This window comes from Talpa europaea, assembly GCF_964194135.1.
Source record: "Talpa europaea genome assembly, chromosome: 6".
NCBI classification, from domain to species: domain Eukaryota; kingdom Metazoa; phylum Chordata; class Mammalia; order Eulipotyphla; family Talpidae; genus Talpa; species Talpa europaea.
The window spans coordinates 128076669-128092594 of record NC_140072.1 but is presented as its reverse complement, the minus strand read 5'-3'; the positions used below and the strand labels follow the sequence as shown (position 1 = coordinate 128092594).

At 40.4% G+C, this 15926-nt stretch overlaps 1 protein-coding gene across 2 annotated transcripts in view; it reads right to left on the bottom strand.

The window, feature by feature from the left end:
- Window positions 1-15926, bottom strand: part of GPC6 (glypican 6) — a gene marked incomplete at its 3' end in the record, with an annotated part of 1013029 nt that overhangs the window by 85191 nt on the left and 911912 nt on the right. For both annotated transcript variants that reach the window (XM_084234499.1, XM_084234500.1), the window contains exon 5: window positions 13413-13543. In XM_084234499.1, coding sequence (XP_084090625.1) covers window positions 13413-13543 — 131 coding nt within the window. The remainder of the gene's footprint in view (window positions 1-13412; window positions 13544-15926) is intronic.

The following is a 15926-nucleotide window of genomic DNA, read 5'->3' as shown; positions in this document are numbered from 1 at the left end:
TTACTAAATACAAGTATTTTTCCTTTAAGAACATCACAGTATCTTAACATTTTCCCCTTAAACAAACTAACAGCCTATGCACTTTTTCAGAGGCAGACACCTATATATATATATGTCTTCTTTTTCTTTTGCAGGTTAATTACACATTCACAGAAGTCATTACTGACAGCCAGAGAAACAAAGGCTGAAGCTCAATCTTGTCTCTGCTCTGTTTTTTTAAGAAAAATTCTATTTTCTCAATGGGTTCTTATTATGGTAGAAAAATGTTGCTATTCCCATATATGCTAGGAAAGTTACAAACATAATTCTAGTCTTTTATGTTAAATATAGGTGATAATTAAGATTAGCTAGACAGAACAGCATTTGGTGTTTTGAGAACATGCCATATTTTATTTACTTATTAGACTTTAATTGATATTACAGTGCTAATGAAAGAACAACTTGTTAGATGACCACTTGGGGAATTCAAATCTATCTTGTTTGTTCCCAAGGAAACAAAAGCTATCATACCTGCAATGGCTTGCATATATTTTACACAATTATGGCCATTATTTTCTCAAGAGAAAGGTCATGAACAAGAGTCAAACAGCTTGAAGTATTAGCTTTGTTCTTTCTCCTTACACCTGTGTGATCTTGGAGTAACATGGTCTCCCAATTCTCAAGGCTGTTGTGAAGATGGAGAGACCTGATGCTTAGAAAAGACACCAAAAATGAAACATAAGGAGGTATTATTAATTTAAATGAAGTAGCCTTTAGTTAAACAGAATAACAAGTAAATTCAAATTTATGGAGTACGCAGGTGACACATGAATAATTTAAGCTCTATGAAGAAGAAAATCTTACATATTTTGTTCATCACTATTTCCAGAATCTGTATGAGTTTCTGGTGTATAATATAGTTTAAAAATAACTGGAATGAAAGATTATGAAGAAATCTTTAGTTGTAATTTTGCTCTTTTGCAAACCTATGTTGAAGGCAATTAGGTAGATTTCTGTAATGAGAAAGAAAAGATAGGAAAGGAAACAGAATGAAGACTAAAGGAACATATACGATCACAAAGACTCAGTTCTCTTCAAAATCAAAGGTTAACTCTTCCACCTTAGGGTTCTGAGGATACAGTGAATCATCCATCCATGCAACAATATCATTTCCTATGTCCCTTACTCCATTTACTGGGCGATCAACAAAGCCAAATCAGCAAGTTTGTTTATTTTTTCTTTTTTACTTAAGTCTACTTATTTATTTTATTTTATATATATTTTTACAGCATTCTTCATTTTTATACAAGGTATGCTTTGTCATCTCGGGTATAGACCCCATAAAATTCCCACCACCAATGCACCTGTGCACCATCACCATAGCCCCTTGTGCTCTTCCCGCCCGCCCCTCTTTTGATCCAGCTCCCTCCTCCTCCCCTGCAGAATGTCTCTGTTCATAGTTGCCTGTTGATATTGATTTTAAATTATTATAATTACTCCCCTCCCACCTTCCCCCCAATCCCTTATTTGGAGCCTCTACATTCCTCCTATAAGTGAGACCATCAGGTATTTTTCTTTTTCTTTCTGGCTTATTTCGCTCCATCCATGAACAACTATTTAAACTGATAACAGAATGGAAATATTCTGTCTCTTGGCCATCTGATGATAGCTACTCACAGAGCACTTTGTAGATAAAATTGTGAGGCTTGACCCTCCGGTGGTGGTCGAACCAAGAGTCAGGGGTTCCAGAGATAACTGGGCTCACGTCTCAGACAACGGCTGTTTCTTGTGTTAAGGCGGAAGACACCTAGGGCTGTTTGCACAAAACCCCTTTCTGACCTCCCTGTCCTGTCTCTCGTGGTTCAGCTTCAGCAAAGAGTTTAGCACTTTTTCAAAATGGAAGTGAAATGTGAAGATGGAAATTGGGGGTGCTGGGCGCTGTCCACATATCATCAGTAAATTGATGGGAATGAGTTAAAATATTAAAAACCATTTCCTGAACGGTAGGAGCCAGAGGAGCTCCGTCGTCATTGTCACTGGAACGAGGTGGTACTGGCACCAGGGGGCCTCATTTCACACATTTCCCCCCCAGTGCCTAAAAGCAGACTGCTCATATCCTAAGATGTGTTTTCCTGAATGTAAACCTAAGACATTTTAAGAATGGCTTCTCTCTGTAGCTATAAAATCACAATATGCATCATGCAAACATTTGAAATACTGAGCTTTCAAAATTTTTTATTTTTTGACTTTTGCTAGTTTGCCAACTTTCTACAGCTCGCCTTTCTAAGAAAACAGGCTTTCCTCCTCATGACTCAGGAGAGTCCCTCCTCTTCTCTCACTTCTTTCTTCTCCTCCCTTCTTTCTCTGATTTATGCTTTTCTTGCCTTAAAGATTGATTACAATGGCCCCTTGGCCAAGTTCTCTGGCAAACTCTAAATCCCTGGATGGGATCAGGAGTCTGTGAGATTTCTGGGTTATACTGAATCAAGTCAAGTCATCAGTTTTAGTTTTGGCTGCTTTTCCTTGGCTTCAATTTTCAAAAGCCAGCTACCGTGTCAGTTTTAAGGTTTAAAAAATTTACTCCCGAAGCTTATGCAGCTTGCTTCCAGAATATGTATCAGATATGTCCCAAACTTCTTAAAATTGTTTCTTCCATAAAAGCAAATTCTTTCCTTTTGCTTGAGAAGGTTTTTTATTTTCCTTGAAGGTTTTGCATTCCTTAAACAGCAGAACACCTTGATATTTCCCCCCAAAGGAAGAGTTACAAGGAACTAGACAAAGCATATTTTGGGAGTGGAGAGAAAGAAATCCTAATCCCCCCCAATGTCTGACTAAATCATTACTTCACATGCTCTTCATAAACTTAAAGATATTCTTTAAGATGATGCTACAGAATTTACAAAATCATGTATATTTCATCAGCCTAGCTCTGAGTCATTCACTCATTCCACCATTTAACACCACTGAGTATCATAATGGTCAGACTCAGGTACTGGACACGTCCCTGCTTTCAACAAGGACGAGAAATCAGGCAATCACAATAGGATGCGAGAGGTGTGATGAGAACACCCTTGCAGGGCAACCAGTCCAGACTGGAGAGGCAGAAAAAGCTTCCTAGGAGACCAGTGTGAGCTGGGATGGCTCTTCCTGGTTACGAGACACATTTTCAATTTTTAGGACTTTCGCAAGCTGGTTGTTAAACATAGTGATGATTAAAAATTAAATTCCACAAACATAAAGTTGACAAATTCTATTTTTAAAAGGTAATATATATGCAAAACTCACTACTTCCTAATTATTTTACGATTACCTTGCTCTTGAGGTTACTTTTGCCACCTGTGTCTGCACAGGGGGAGAAGCATCAGGGGAGACAGCTTGGTGTTCAGTGACATCATGGCAGTAGCTTGAAATCATCACTGGGGGGGCATTTACACTGTAGAGATGGGTCATTGGTACAAATCAGCATGTTTTCTACAAAAGAGGACTGGATGTGCCAACATTTGCCAGTAGATCAGCACATCTTGCCCGGGCAGTGAAACAACATGGCTGGCAGATGGTGTATATTGGGGGTGTGGGGATGCAGAGGGTGGAAAAATGTCCCAGGATAAGGAATTGTGCAGGAGCTAGAAATAAGAGTGTAGCTCTGAGCAACAGAGTCAAGGCTACTTGTGTGTTTTGCATTTCCAGGGGGTCTCTTACCTTCTACGTTAAAATTTCTACTAAGATCCACGTTCATAAACACTACCACCTCCATGGCACACAGGGCTGTGCTCTGCAGAGAATCAGCATTCCAGAAACTCTGGCTTTAGTAATTTAGGGTGGGGAGTGTGGGGCACCGTGGGCTGAAGGTGCAAGCTAAGACTACGTCATGCAGGACCCATGTTTGGGTTTTACTCTGATGGCAACTGGGAACACGGAGGATATAGCAGGCAGGGAGCAGCATGAGTACATTTGCAGTTTGAGCCACTTTGGGATTTTGGCTCCTTTGTGAAGAGTGGATTGGAGTGTGGCAAAACCAGAGGCAGGAAATTAACTAGGAAGCTATAATCCATGTGTCAGATGATAGATTTAGGGGAGTTTCTGGGGGGGGGGTGGAGTAAAACACATTTGGAAAGACTATTTCACAGGCTTCCTTGTGGATCAATTAGGAGGAGGAAGTTCAGGATTTATCCTGCTTTCTGGATCGAGACCCCTGGGAAGGAAAGGGCTGTGGATGAGCTCAGTCTGGGACAGGGGTAGTGACATGGCAGGTGGAGGTGTGCTGCAGACAGCTGGATAAACAGGTGTGATTAGAATAATATGAGCTAAAGAGAGATTATGAAGTTCATATTAGCAAGCACAGAAATTTTGTCCAAGGCAGTCCAAATTTTCTACAAAAGAATTCTTTTTGACATCCACGCCCATGAATCCCATATTTTAAAAACATTTTTTTTTCCTGGCTAACAGATTACATGCACAGGTGACCCTTGAACAGCACAGGTTTGAACTATGTGGGTTCACTTGGATTTTCTTATAAAGGGGTGATGTCGATTTATAGTAACTATAAGTACAGTAGGGTATTGTACATGTGTTTTCTCTTCTTTATGGTTTTCTTAATAACATTTTCTTTTCTCTAACTTACTTTATTGCAGGATATAGTCTATAATGCTCCTAACATATAAAATACATGTTGACTATGTTATCAGTAAGGCTTCTGGTCAATAGCTTCCTATTAACAGTTGAGTGTTGAGGCGAGTCAGACACTCTGTGTGCATTTCCAACTGTGTGGTAGTCAGCATCCAGAGGCCCCTGCATTGTTTAGGGTCAACTGTATTAATAAGATGCTATTGATTTTTCACTTTGTCAGGTATCTAAGCTATTTGGCAGCTGTGTAAGATATATTCTGGGAAAATGAGGAGGTGAAATGAAAGAGATGTGTAAAATATGCATAGAGACCCATATAGAATTCAAAATTTGCTGGCAGAGGAAGTTGTTGTAAACACTCAGAGGTAGCTTCTTCACATGTTTAAATATAGGTTGGCTGGGGCAATAACTCTATCATAATCACACCGGATTGCATATTCCTCAGTAGAAGAGAAATGCTTAGAGCTGGATAATTGTGTATTTGTGAGGCTGGGCAACAGCCACTGAAATTCTTCTAACATGATAATCTGCTCCCCATGGACAGCGTGTTTCTAATGAGTTCTCCTCTGGAAGGCAGGGGGAGTTTGGAAGACTTTCCGGGGACCAATAGGTTGTTCCTAAGAACACACTGCATGTTAAAATCTGAATTGAATTTCATTTGCCCATTCTTGAGTAAACTGCATTAAATGTAACCATCTTATCTCCTGCCCTGAAGTGAAAGTGAAAGCAAATCTTAAGATAAATCTCCAATGGGTAGTGATAATCAGGAGTTTCCCTTTATCATCAAAAGGAGGAAAAAAATTTTTATCTCTTTTACATGGAAGGAAATTTAAAGCTACTTTGCTTTGGATGCATTTCCAGAAATGCATTATAAGCGTTTTTCTTAAACCTTTATTTTACTTTATAAAAAAATGTGTCTTTCCCTTCCCTCCATGTGAAATATCTGGCTCTGTTATCCAGGGATGTTAAAACAGGAATGGAACATAGTCTTGCTTTCTGTACTGAAATGAAGAAATCAAATAAAAGATGTTTCAAGGTCACTGTTTCTTGGTGGAAAATTAAAGGTGAACTTTGAAATTCAAATAACAGGAAAACATTCTGAATCTGGAAATTATTCTTTCCTTTTACACACAAAACTAAAGAAACGGAACGTCTAACTTTATATATCGGATGGCCATTTACTTTTTCCTCTGTGATAGTGAGGAAGAGACCAACCCCTTGCCAAAGGATGAGGTCAATTATTCCCCTAGTGGACGAATAATGTGATACCAGGCAGAGCCTAGGGCTCCTTTAAAGCCCTCTGCGAGGCTGGCCTTGCTGATGCTGACAGAGCAGAAGAAGCAGGGTGTACACTGGGGTCTCTACCTGCTCCTCTCTCCCCTGGAGTCTGCTTTCTTCTAAAAGTCTTGCTCACGAGACATTCATTCAGAGCCAAGTCTTGCAATACCACAGGCCAGGTGACTGTCCTGCGAGGGAATTCTCTGCCATTGAAAATGAAACAGGCACGAGTGGATTTAAAAGCAGTGTGTATATATCAGACTCTCCTCTGGTGGTAGATGCTGAAGATGAGCTCATAGACCATCAAGGATGAGACAAAAACATACTAATGACGCCTTTAGCATTTACATAGACATTATCACAGACATTGTAATAATAAGCTATTAAAACGCTTTGCTTTTCTGAATGATTTGGATTTGACATAGTCCATGCTAAGTCCCTTGTATATATTATTTTTCTACCAAATGACCCTATGAGGAGGTGCTGTTGGGGAAAGGAAGTCCTGAGCTAATTCCATGCAGGCTTTGTGGACTCCACCCCAACACCAGACCAAAGCCATCAGGACATTGGGAAAGACAAATCCCGTCACCACCAAAGGGAAGGTGGCTGGGACCTGAGGGTGGAGTTAAGCAGCCAGGTTTGGTATAAAGACCAGACACGTGGGCCTTGGGGTGGCTTGCTATCGCTCGCCTCCTGGCTTCACGGCCCCTGGCTCGCGGCCAGCTCTCAGAGCGCCATTTGGGATTCCAGATCGGCGGATCGGGTAGGACGCATTTAAAACTTTGTCTCCCACTTTCCTCCCTGAGCTGTACATTTCCTCATTTCCCCTTCCCTTGTAAATAAACCTTTTATTAACCTTTTGTGTGTGCCTGCAGGAGAGCATTGGTAAGTCCTTTTAAGTGCGTGGGTGAGGACCCACAGTCAGGCACCCCGTTTTGTATCGGGGCTGCCCTGTAACAGTTCTATTAGCATCCTCACTTTTTTTTTTTTTTTTTTTGTGGGACCCCTGCCGGTGATCAAACTAGCGCTGCAGAGGCTGCGGGCAGCCTCACAACCCTGTGCTCAACCGTTGCACCACCAGGGGAGGCCCAGAATTCTCACTTTTAATGGGAGTTAAATGAGTGTACGCAGAATTTTTTAAGACAGAGAAATAATTTTTCCCAAGTCACACTACTAGTGAAAAAAATAGATTGCACTTTGCCTTGATGTCAAAATCTGATCTGGTAACCGCTACGCTATTTTAAAGACTACTAGGCTAACTTCAAGTATATTTTCAAATATTTCCTATGCCTTATCTTTGAAGTCTCTCTGGAATTTTACTTTCATTTTCTTATTTATCTCAGCCAAATGTTTTCTTCCTCCAGGTGTAAAAATATACGTGAGGATGACTGTGGAAAATAAGAATGAGACGATGAAGCTATAGGTCTGGAATAGCTTAAAATCCCAGGGAAAAGTAAGCAAGCACACAGATAACCACAGCACAGGGGTAATTCTCACTAATTAACTAGGGTACACATGACACAGGGATCCAAAGAAAGCAAGACAAATGCTCTTGGAATAAATTCTAAACAATGTTCTTATGTCTGAAAGTATGTATGTCCCGGATGAACCGCTAATACATTATTTATACCTGAATGATTTGAAAGGAAAAGATTCAGAGAAAAGAGTAATATCTGAATGCTAGTCCATGAAACCTAATAATGAGCCAAGATAATGTTCGTGAAACTGTAATCAGTTAGAGCTGGAAACAGGACATTTAGATCAACCTCTCTTTTTACAGATGAGGAAACTAAGACCCACTGGCTAGAGGCAGAAATTATTACATTCTCTTTTCTATTCTCTTAGTTTTTTTTTTTTTTTTTTCCTCTATCTTCATTTGAGCTGTAGATTCAGAAAGAATTGTCTGGAGAAAATTAAGTACCTGAAGGCCATCCTGCTTTTGGTAATGGGTTCTACCCTCGTCTGTAATAAGTATTAATTGAATGGATGGTCTCAATTGGAATTTAATAAGTCTTCCTCCTTAATTTAGATTATATCTGACAAACCAATCTTTTCCTGGATTAGGTCTAAAATTATTCCTAATATACTTGAATTATATCTAGTGAGATCAGTTTCATCTTCTCTGATAGGATGGGAAGGAGATTATCAACACACTGAAATTCACAGGCGGGAACTCAGCACATTCTGGTCTTCCTTCCCTTGGGTGCTTTGCACAAATCTGCAGAGCTCTGATCTCCTTGGATTTGGATGGGTCGTGGAATTGGTAGCCTTGCTATCTTGGATGGGGACTGTGAAGCTGGTGAATATAATAAGCTTGGTGGGGCTTGAAGAACTAGCAGCCTGCATGTCTCACCACGAAGTCCCCACTGGGTGAGGCAGGCAGCAGCCCTCCTTGGATGGTGGCTTATCTCGTCCTGGTGGAAGATGCTTACTGAGGAAACAGTGGCATGCTGGAGAGATCTATTTCTTTTTTTTAAAATATATTTTTCATAATAGTACTATTGGTTTGCAGCACTGTTAGTTTTTTTGAAGTATAGGCTCTCCCTCCTCAGGTGTAGTCCCCGTAGCACACCCACCACCAAGATACTCACAGTCCTCCACCAGAGTCCCTCAACTGCCTCTCCACCCTGTTCTCAGGTCCTCCTAACCCCCCTACTGGATGCCTCAGCTCAACGGTCAGCTTTCAAAGCTTGGTTTTAAAATTTGTCTTTGTCTGACCCTTTGTTTGGTTTCTCTGTATTCCACATATAAGCGACACCATCCAGTATTATCTTTCTCCTTCTGGCTTATTTTGCTTAGCATAATCGCCTCCAGCAATCTACTTCTTTCAATCAGAAAGTTCTGAGCTTCAATTTCAACTCTGCCCCTTGTTAGTTGCATGACCTCAGGCTTCCCACTGAATCTCTGTAAAGGTAAAACGCTTTACCTTTAAAACAAGGAAATGAATGCTTTACAAAATTGTAGTGAGGATTTGAAATGAATATATAGGACACCGAGAAAGGGAATGACAGGGAGCAGAAAATTGTTTTGTCCCTGCTGTATTCCTCATGTCTGATGCATGGCAGGGTGTTTATTGAATGAATGCAGGAGTTGCTCAGCCAATGGCAGCTTGTCATTGTTGCCAGGTGATTATTTTTCCAGAAAGGAAGCAAGAAAAGTTTTAATATAGTTTTAAAATATATATAACATTTATATTATTGTATACTATTATCTAGCCATATTGTAACAGGGTGGTCCCCAGGAAAAGGGGAGGTTCCAAGTTCCCTGTCCCATCCAAGGAAGGGTGGAGCTGAGCAGGGAGGAGGAGAAGCTGGAGAGGAGACTGGGGAAGGAAGGAAGCAGGATGGAGCCAGAAGGAGACTTGGTGGAGGCCCATGGAGTGAGAGACACGTGAAGAAGCCGCACTTGCTTCTTGGACTTGAACTGGGTGAAACAGAGGTGGGTAAGAGACCAGTGGGAGGTTGACAATGGCAGCTTTTATCTTGATTTTGATATTTCTCCTTCTGTTCCAGATGTGCTGGGCCAATTCTGTCCCTTTACTGTGGGTCCCCGCCAGGAGGGGCCTTAGCCCTGTGGCAGAGGGCTAAGCCCTTCAGGCCTCAGTGGCCCTAGTTTGGGCTAATCCTGTTTGGCTGGGCATTTACCCATGAGGGGATGGGTCACACCGAGTGCTTAATTTGGTAACTTATTCTTTTCCTACTCTATTGCACACTAAGTGTATTAAAGCTCCCTTCTATTGAAGGTCTTATGCATTACAGAATGTTTTGTCTTGATGTGGCAGACAGCAGAACCTATTTAGAGTGCAGGTTGGGGGTTCTGGGGTGTCCCTCATCCTGCCCTGTAACAATGATATATGAATCTTGTATACATATATATCATATGAATATTGTAGAAAAGATACACAAATTAAGAGTTCGGGAAGTGTGCTCCAATGATATTCCTAAACATTGTACCATGACTATACAACTCGGTATAACTGACATATTTTTTTGACAAGATTGTGAGTGTGCTTTACCCCCAATAGCTTAGCTGTGGACTAAAAATGAGAGGAAAACAGATCTGACAATACCTACAAAAGCACATCTAAGACAAGATTGGAGCTTGAACATACAAAATGAGAATAAATTTTTCCATGAGCTTGTGCATCTCCCTCATTCAGGATCTTAATGATTAGGTACAAAAGGTTGGCTGTTCCCTCCTAGAGACAGAATGACAACTACTGCGTTAGGGGAGGGAAATGTCATCTCTGAAATCGTGGTTTGTTTATCTTTTGCCTTCAGATAGAAGGGAGAAAAATGTGGGCTTTCTTATTTTATACTCTTAACCCTCTAGGACAGGTTAGAAGTAATGAATAACAGAGCTAGCTAAGAGAAGCATTTCACTAGAATTTTGTAAGATGGGAAGTACTAGGCAGAGGGAACCAGACAAACAGGGACCTTAAATCCTCCTGCCAAAGACAACTGTGTTTTCTTACCTTCTCTGGCTGGTTTTACTGAAGGCTACTGAACTTTCTTGTACAGCAGATTTTGACTGAACCCCACCCTTGCATGAGACTGGCACAGTGGGCAGCCCCATCATTAAAATGCAGTGACTAGCCAGGTCAACTCTGGAATCGGCTACTCCTTCAAGTACAGGAGACCTTTGTAAGTTCTCTAACTTTTCTAAGTCCTAGTTTCCTTACCTGGAAAAGAAGGAGGAAGATCTACCTGATCACAAGCATAGTTACAAATATTGCATTAACAAGAACCATGTCAAGCATACCCTGGCAGCAAGACTCAGCAAATACGAGTCGGAAAAATTATTGCTTTTCTGAAAGAAGGTCTGGTTATGTGTTCTACTGGTAACTGCTACATAAAGCAAATGGTTTTCTAAGGAGAAGTTGCTGTTCATATCCGGAAGTAACATGTCATTTTAATTTGTAAGCTTTACAACTCTCAGGAAGTTGGTCCCCAATTAGGAAATAGTTACCTGTCATCCAAAGCTTGCTTGTTAGAAATTAATGAAGTGTCTGGTTATGCAAATATTCCAGGGGAAGTTTGGAAATCTAGAACTTCTTACTGTATGAGACTGTATGAAATGAGTAAAGCTTCTTTGGAAAAAGAAAAAAAAAATGCAGCCATCCACTTCTTAGCAAGAATGCAGAATTTAGATTAGAGTTCAAGCAAATTTCATAGATGTGGCTTCTATGGAAAATGAAACCATGTATTTGCAAATTCCACTCTTGATGAAATAAAAACTTCTTCAGACCATAACTATCCCATCAGCAAATCCTGTTGGTGTTTGCTGTTAAATGGATCCAAATTTCAACCACTTTTTACCTCTCTACTACAGTAAAGTCTGGTTTTGGTCCTGTCTCTGCCCTCTTCCAGATCAGAGACTGCCTCCTGCAAAGGCTCCCTGCTCTCCTCTCCTCCCCCCTTCCTTAACTCACTCCATTTCCTCCCTTATGCTACCAGATACACTTCTCTTTTTGTTGTCATTTTCGCTCATTTAACATCTTTTGTACCTTTATTTATGAACCTCCATAATGTATCCTCATGTGTACTCTGACATGCCCTGTATTGTTTCTACTCTTGATTTTGTACATTTTTTATACAGACATCTGTGTATTTTTTTAAAAGTACATTCCCGGGGTCCCCCCAGTAGCACAGCGTTTGAGCAATGGGCTGTGAAGCTGCCCGCAGCCTCTGCACTGCCAGTTCGATCCCCGGCTGCCGGGGCGAGGGTCCCACATGGTGCGCAGACCTCTCCTGCCGCGCCTGCTGCTCCCCTCAGCAGTGTATTTCGTCAGTCTGCCTGTTCTGTTCCCTTCTCTGGCTCTGTTTAATTCTCTCACCCTCCCATGCTTCTTACTGTACCCAGTGCTTGTATAAATAAATAAATCTTAAAAAAAATAAAAAAAAACTTAAAAAAAATAAAAATACATTCCCTATGAGTTGCAAGACTGTTATAAAAGAGTGGTACAAATTCTAAAAAATTGTCTCATCCACATTCAAGTTAATAAAGAGAATCCATTTTACTTCTTAGAGAATTTTCAACAAAATAACTTGACTCGACCATGTGCACATCCACACCAAAGGAAACCTCCACTTCTTAAGATGTGTGTGCTGGTTTCAAATCACAGACACTGATTTTTCATGCCTGCTTCTCCGGAGCACTTTGAACATCAGCAAACTGAGCACCTACTCGAGTGCCTGGTTGCTGGGTTTGCCACGCAAAAAACAAGCAAAAAACACCTTAAGTCTTTTCTAGGCAATAGATTTGAGAGAAACAGATGATGGCTATTTTTGCACAGGAAAGGCAGAGGCAGCTTTTCATGGAACCCCCACATGTGTTATTTGCCCACCAGGAGATGCTAATTTGGAGCATCTTCCTTTTCGCAGGCTACCCAAGCTCATTAAAACCCAGAACAAGGTCTAGGAAACTCTCAGCCCACCCAGCTCCCAAAGTGAGAGAGGAACCCAAATCAGGTTCTTTCTTACCCTACCTCCTACCAGTTCTCTCTGAAAAGCCCAAATCTGCTTTGACTCACACTCAGCCAGGGAAAACCAAGACGGATGCCCTGGCTCTGTTTCTGCTGGGCAGTATTCCACCCTCACCTGTCTTCCTCTCCTTGATTATATTTGAAATCACTTTCACAAAGATTTTTTTTTCACGGAAGAAAGTTAAACATGCAACTCTTTGCCTGACATAGATCTGTGTGAATGACTTTCAATTAAAATGCACTCCGTCACCAGGTTTCAAGGACTGATATAGATTTGGCTGGTGTTTCATGACAGGGAGACTGGTAAAAAGAACAGAGGCGCATTGTGCAGTGTCAAAGTGGGAGAGAAGTCGTGATGAAGGCAGAGACTGGAGACCACTGCACCTTCTCAATTTTGTTGAAGGGGGGTCCTGTTAATCTTCAACTGGGTGGGGACAAATAAAAATTGTGCACCTGGTATTTGTGTTCTGCAGCTGCCCAGCTAGAAGCCTGTCTCATATGATTTATGAAAATGTACTACCCTTTTTTCCTTTTAATGTGCGCTTGACTTCATACAAAGGCACATTTACCCCTGAAGATTCATTAAAGAAGCTCACAGCATAGTCTTAAAAAAGGAAGTCAGAGGGAATGTTTAATTATTTACAATTGAAAATATAGAACATTTGCCTGCTCTCTGCAGCTGAAGATATAATTAGGCGTTACTAGAGAGAGAACAGGGCGAGGGTGTGCCGAGATTTCCAGCATTATAAAGAAAATTCCCCCCAAATTGCTTACAAATGTGAGGGATTAGTCCGTGGACTTGAGTCTCTCTGAAACTTTTTAGCAGCCAATAATTTCTTCATGACTGAGTAGTTGTGAAATAAAAGATTGCTTCCTTTCTCAGTGCCATTTTGCTAGACATTTTTAATGAAGTAGCAAATTTGTAGCTTGACAGGAAAAGCTCACTGACAACGTATTAGAATTTCTAATCCCAGCCGACATATCTAGTTACTTCATTTTCAGATTACTGCACTTTCCTCATTAGAAGATGTATGACTAATGCAAATACCTTTGCCGACACCTGCATGCTGTTCTCCTGCATGTTCATGATGGCTTCGGAGATCTTGACGTCTATGGGGTCCATGACCGACTCGATGTTGAAAGGTCCTTCCAGTCGCTCGGCCACCAAGAGCATCGCATCTGTGAAAATAAAGATGATTTGAGAACAGGGTGCTCCAGGTTGTTACCCTGGGTTTTGACATTGCCAACACAAGTCAGTCACCCAGATGCTTTATTTGTTTTTATGTAATCCAGAATGGAATGGATGACTAAATCTGAAAGTAGCATTTTATTTCATTTGAAGACTTAAAATGAGTTTACAGGTATAGAACGGAGGCTGAAAATGAGAAAACTCCTTCAAATTTAAAAAGTTGAACATATCGAATGATCCCTCGTGATGTGAAGAAATAGCAACAGCAATATTAGGTCAGGGTTGACTGTATTTCAAATATAGTCTAACCTCTTTTCTTCTGCAGCATGGGGAAATTGAGACGAGTGAAGAAGTGCTAATTTGTGAACTCAGATGCATAAAGCTCAAGCCCCAGCACAAGCATATTCCTGTGTGTGAAGCATTTCTGGGTTTCCCATAAATAACAGCTATGTCCCTACGTTGAGCTTTTATTTACCCAGCATGCCTTCCCGTTCTTGTACTTTGACACCCTGTGGGGTTAAGGAAGAGTCTCTTACTTGGTTTTCGATACCCAGTGCTTATTATGGTGCCTATCATAATAGAGAACTGTAAGTTCTCAAAAATTGTCTATGAAATTATACTGAATTGACGTATTCTTGGGAAGCCTTTATTTTCTGGAGGGGATGGTAGTAGGGATATATGGTGACTAGAGCTGTGAGCCAGGACTTAGCGTTCTGGCCTTGAGCTCCCTTTTAGTCAGTAGGTAAAATGACTATGGGATAAAGCTTTTGAATTTATTGGACCACAGATTGATGTCTGAAAGGGACTGATGATGGGGAGTCTCTGTGCATCTATGGCAAAGGGAATATGCCTATTCTTATGCCTCTGAAAACTGGCTCACGCATGTACTTAGCGTTGTGGGTATAGTTTGGTAAACTACATCTCCACTAGGACTACAGAATAGAACTTTCTGTGAAGATGAGAGAACAGCTATTAAAGTTTGAAATGTGGCTAATGTGACCTAAGAATTCAACTGCTAATAAATTATTTTGCTTTTCATGAATTTACATATAATTTTAAATATCCACTTGAGCCAAGCGGCTACCATACTAGACAGCACAGTGTAGAATTTGAACACATAGACCCAACATACCTCACGAATTTCATTTGTTAAAAGCTTTGTAGGAGCCAATTTTAAAACACTGTCTTTATTTCATGTTTACTACCAAACCCTTACAAAATATAGAATAAAAAAAAGGTGAAAAATACACCCAAATTGCTGCTTCCCAGAATAATACTTGAAACAGCTTGGTCTATGTACCCTGTTTTTTTTTTTTCTTTTGTGCATGAATATTTTAAGCATGCAACTGGAGATATATCATACATATATCATATTATCTGCTTTCCAAATGTAATATATTATTAATGTAACACACTATTTATAGTAGCTGTTTTATAGTATTACTGTGAGGAAACCAAAACATTTTTGTAACTTTTCCAACCATGATCAACCAAAGTCCAAGAGCAAAAATTTTTCAAGGTTATAAGTAGTTATGAATTGGGCATATGAATAAACTTTTAAGACAGAATTTTTTTTAATAAGAAAGGTATGGTCCTGTCTGGAAGCAGAGTCACATTTTTAAAGAGCACCAGACCCTCTAAATAGTCTTAGCTTTTATACTAGCTGGCACTTTTGGCCAGACCCCAGAACTGAGTCCTTTCTTTGCCCTCTGAAGAATGGCCTGGAGTAAAAGATCCAGGCAACACTTAGCACTCGGTTCCCTAATCCCTCAGACCCATCACTCTGTTAGAGAAGCCCTAACAACCAATTTTCTGAGTTTTCCCTTAGAGAACACAGCAGGATCTTACATCATGACTTAAGAAAGGAAGTAAGGGTCACAGAGCTGATTGACTATGGAAGTAGTTATTAATCAAAATAGATCAAAATCAAATCATTAAATACCATTAATATACACCATCTATGGAAACATGATACTATATTTAGAAAAGCATGAATTCTAATTTCTGCAACAGCTCAGATAAGATTGTGCACTAAATGTCTAGATAAAATAGCATGTAGTTACCGATTATAAAAACACACAGGGTTTTGGCAAGAAAGAGAGAAGGCTGATAAAGGGGCATAAAAGATGTTTTTCTGGGCTTACTTGTTTCTTATTACAAAGTTAAAAAATAGGTCAGCTGATAGAAGCTCAAATAAACCAATGCAAAAGAAGAAATGTTATCGAGAAGTCCAAAAGTAGAAAAAAAATGTGATGAAAATACCCTTTACCCTCTGCTACCAACAACACTCCCCCCCCCAAGTCCCCACTTTTGTTCTAAGTGTGCACACCAGGAATCCCCAGGGCCACAGAAGGAAAGTAGCTTTTTCCAGAT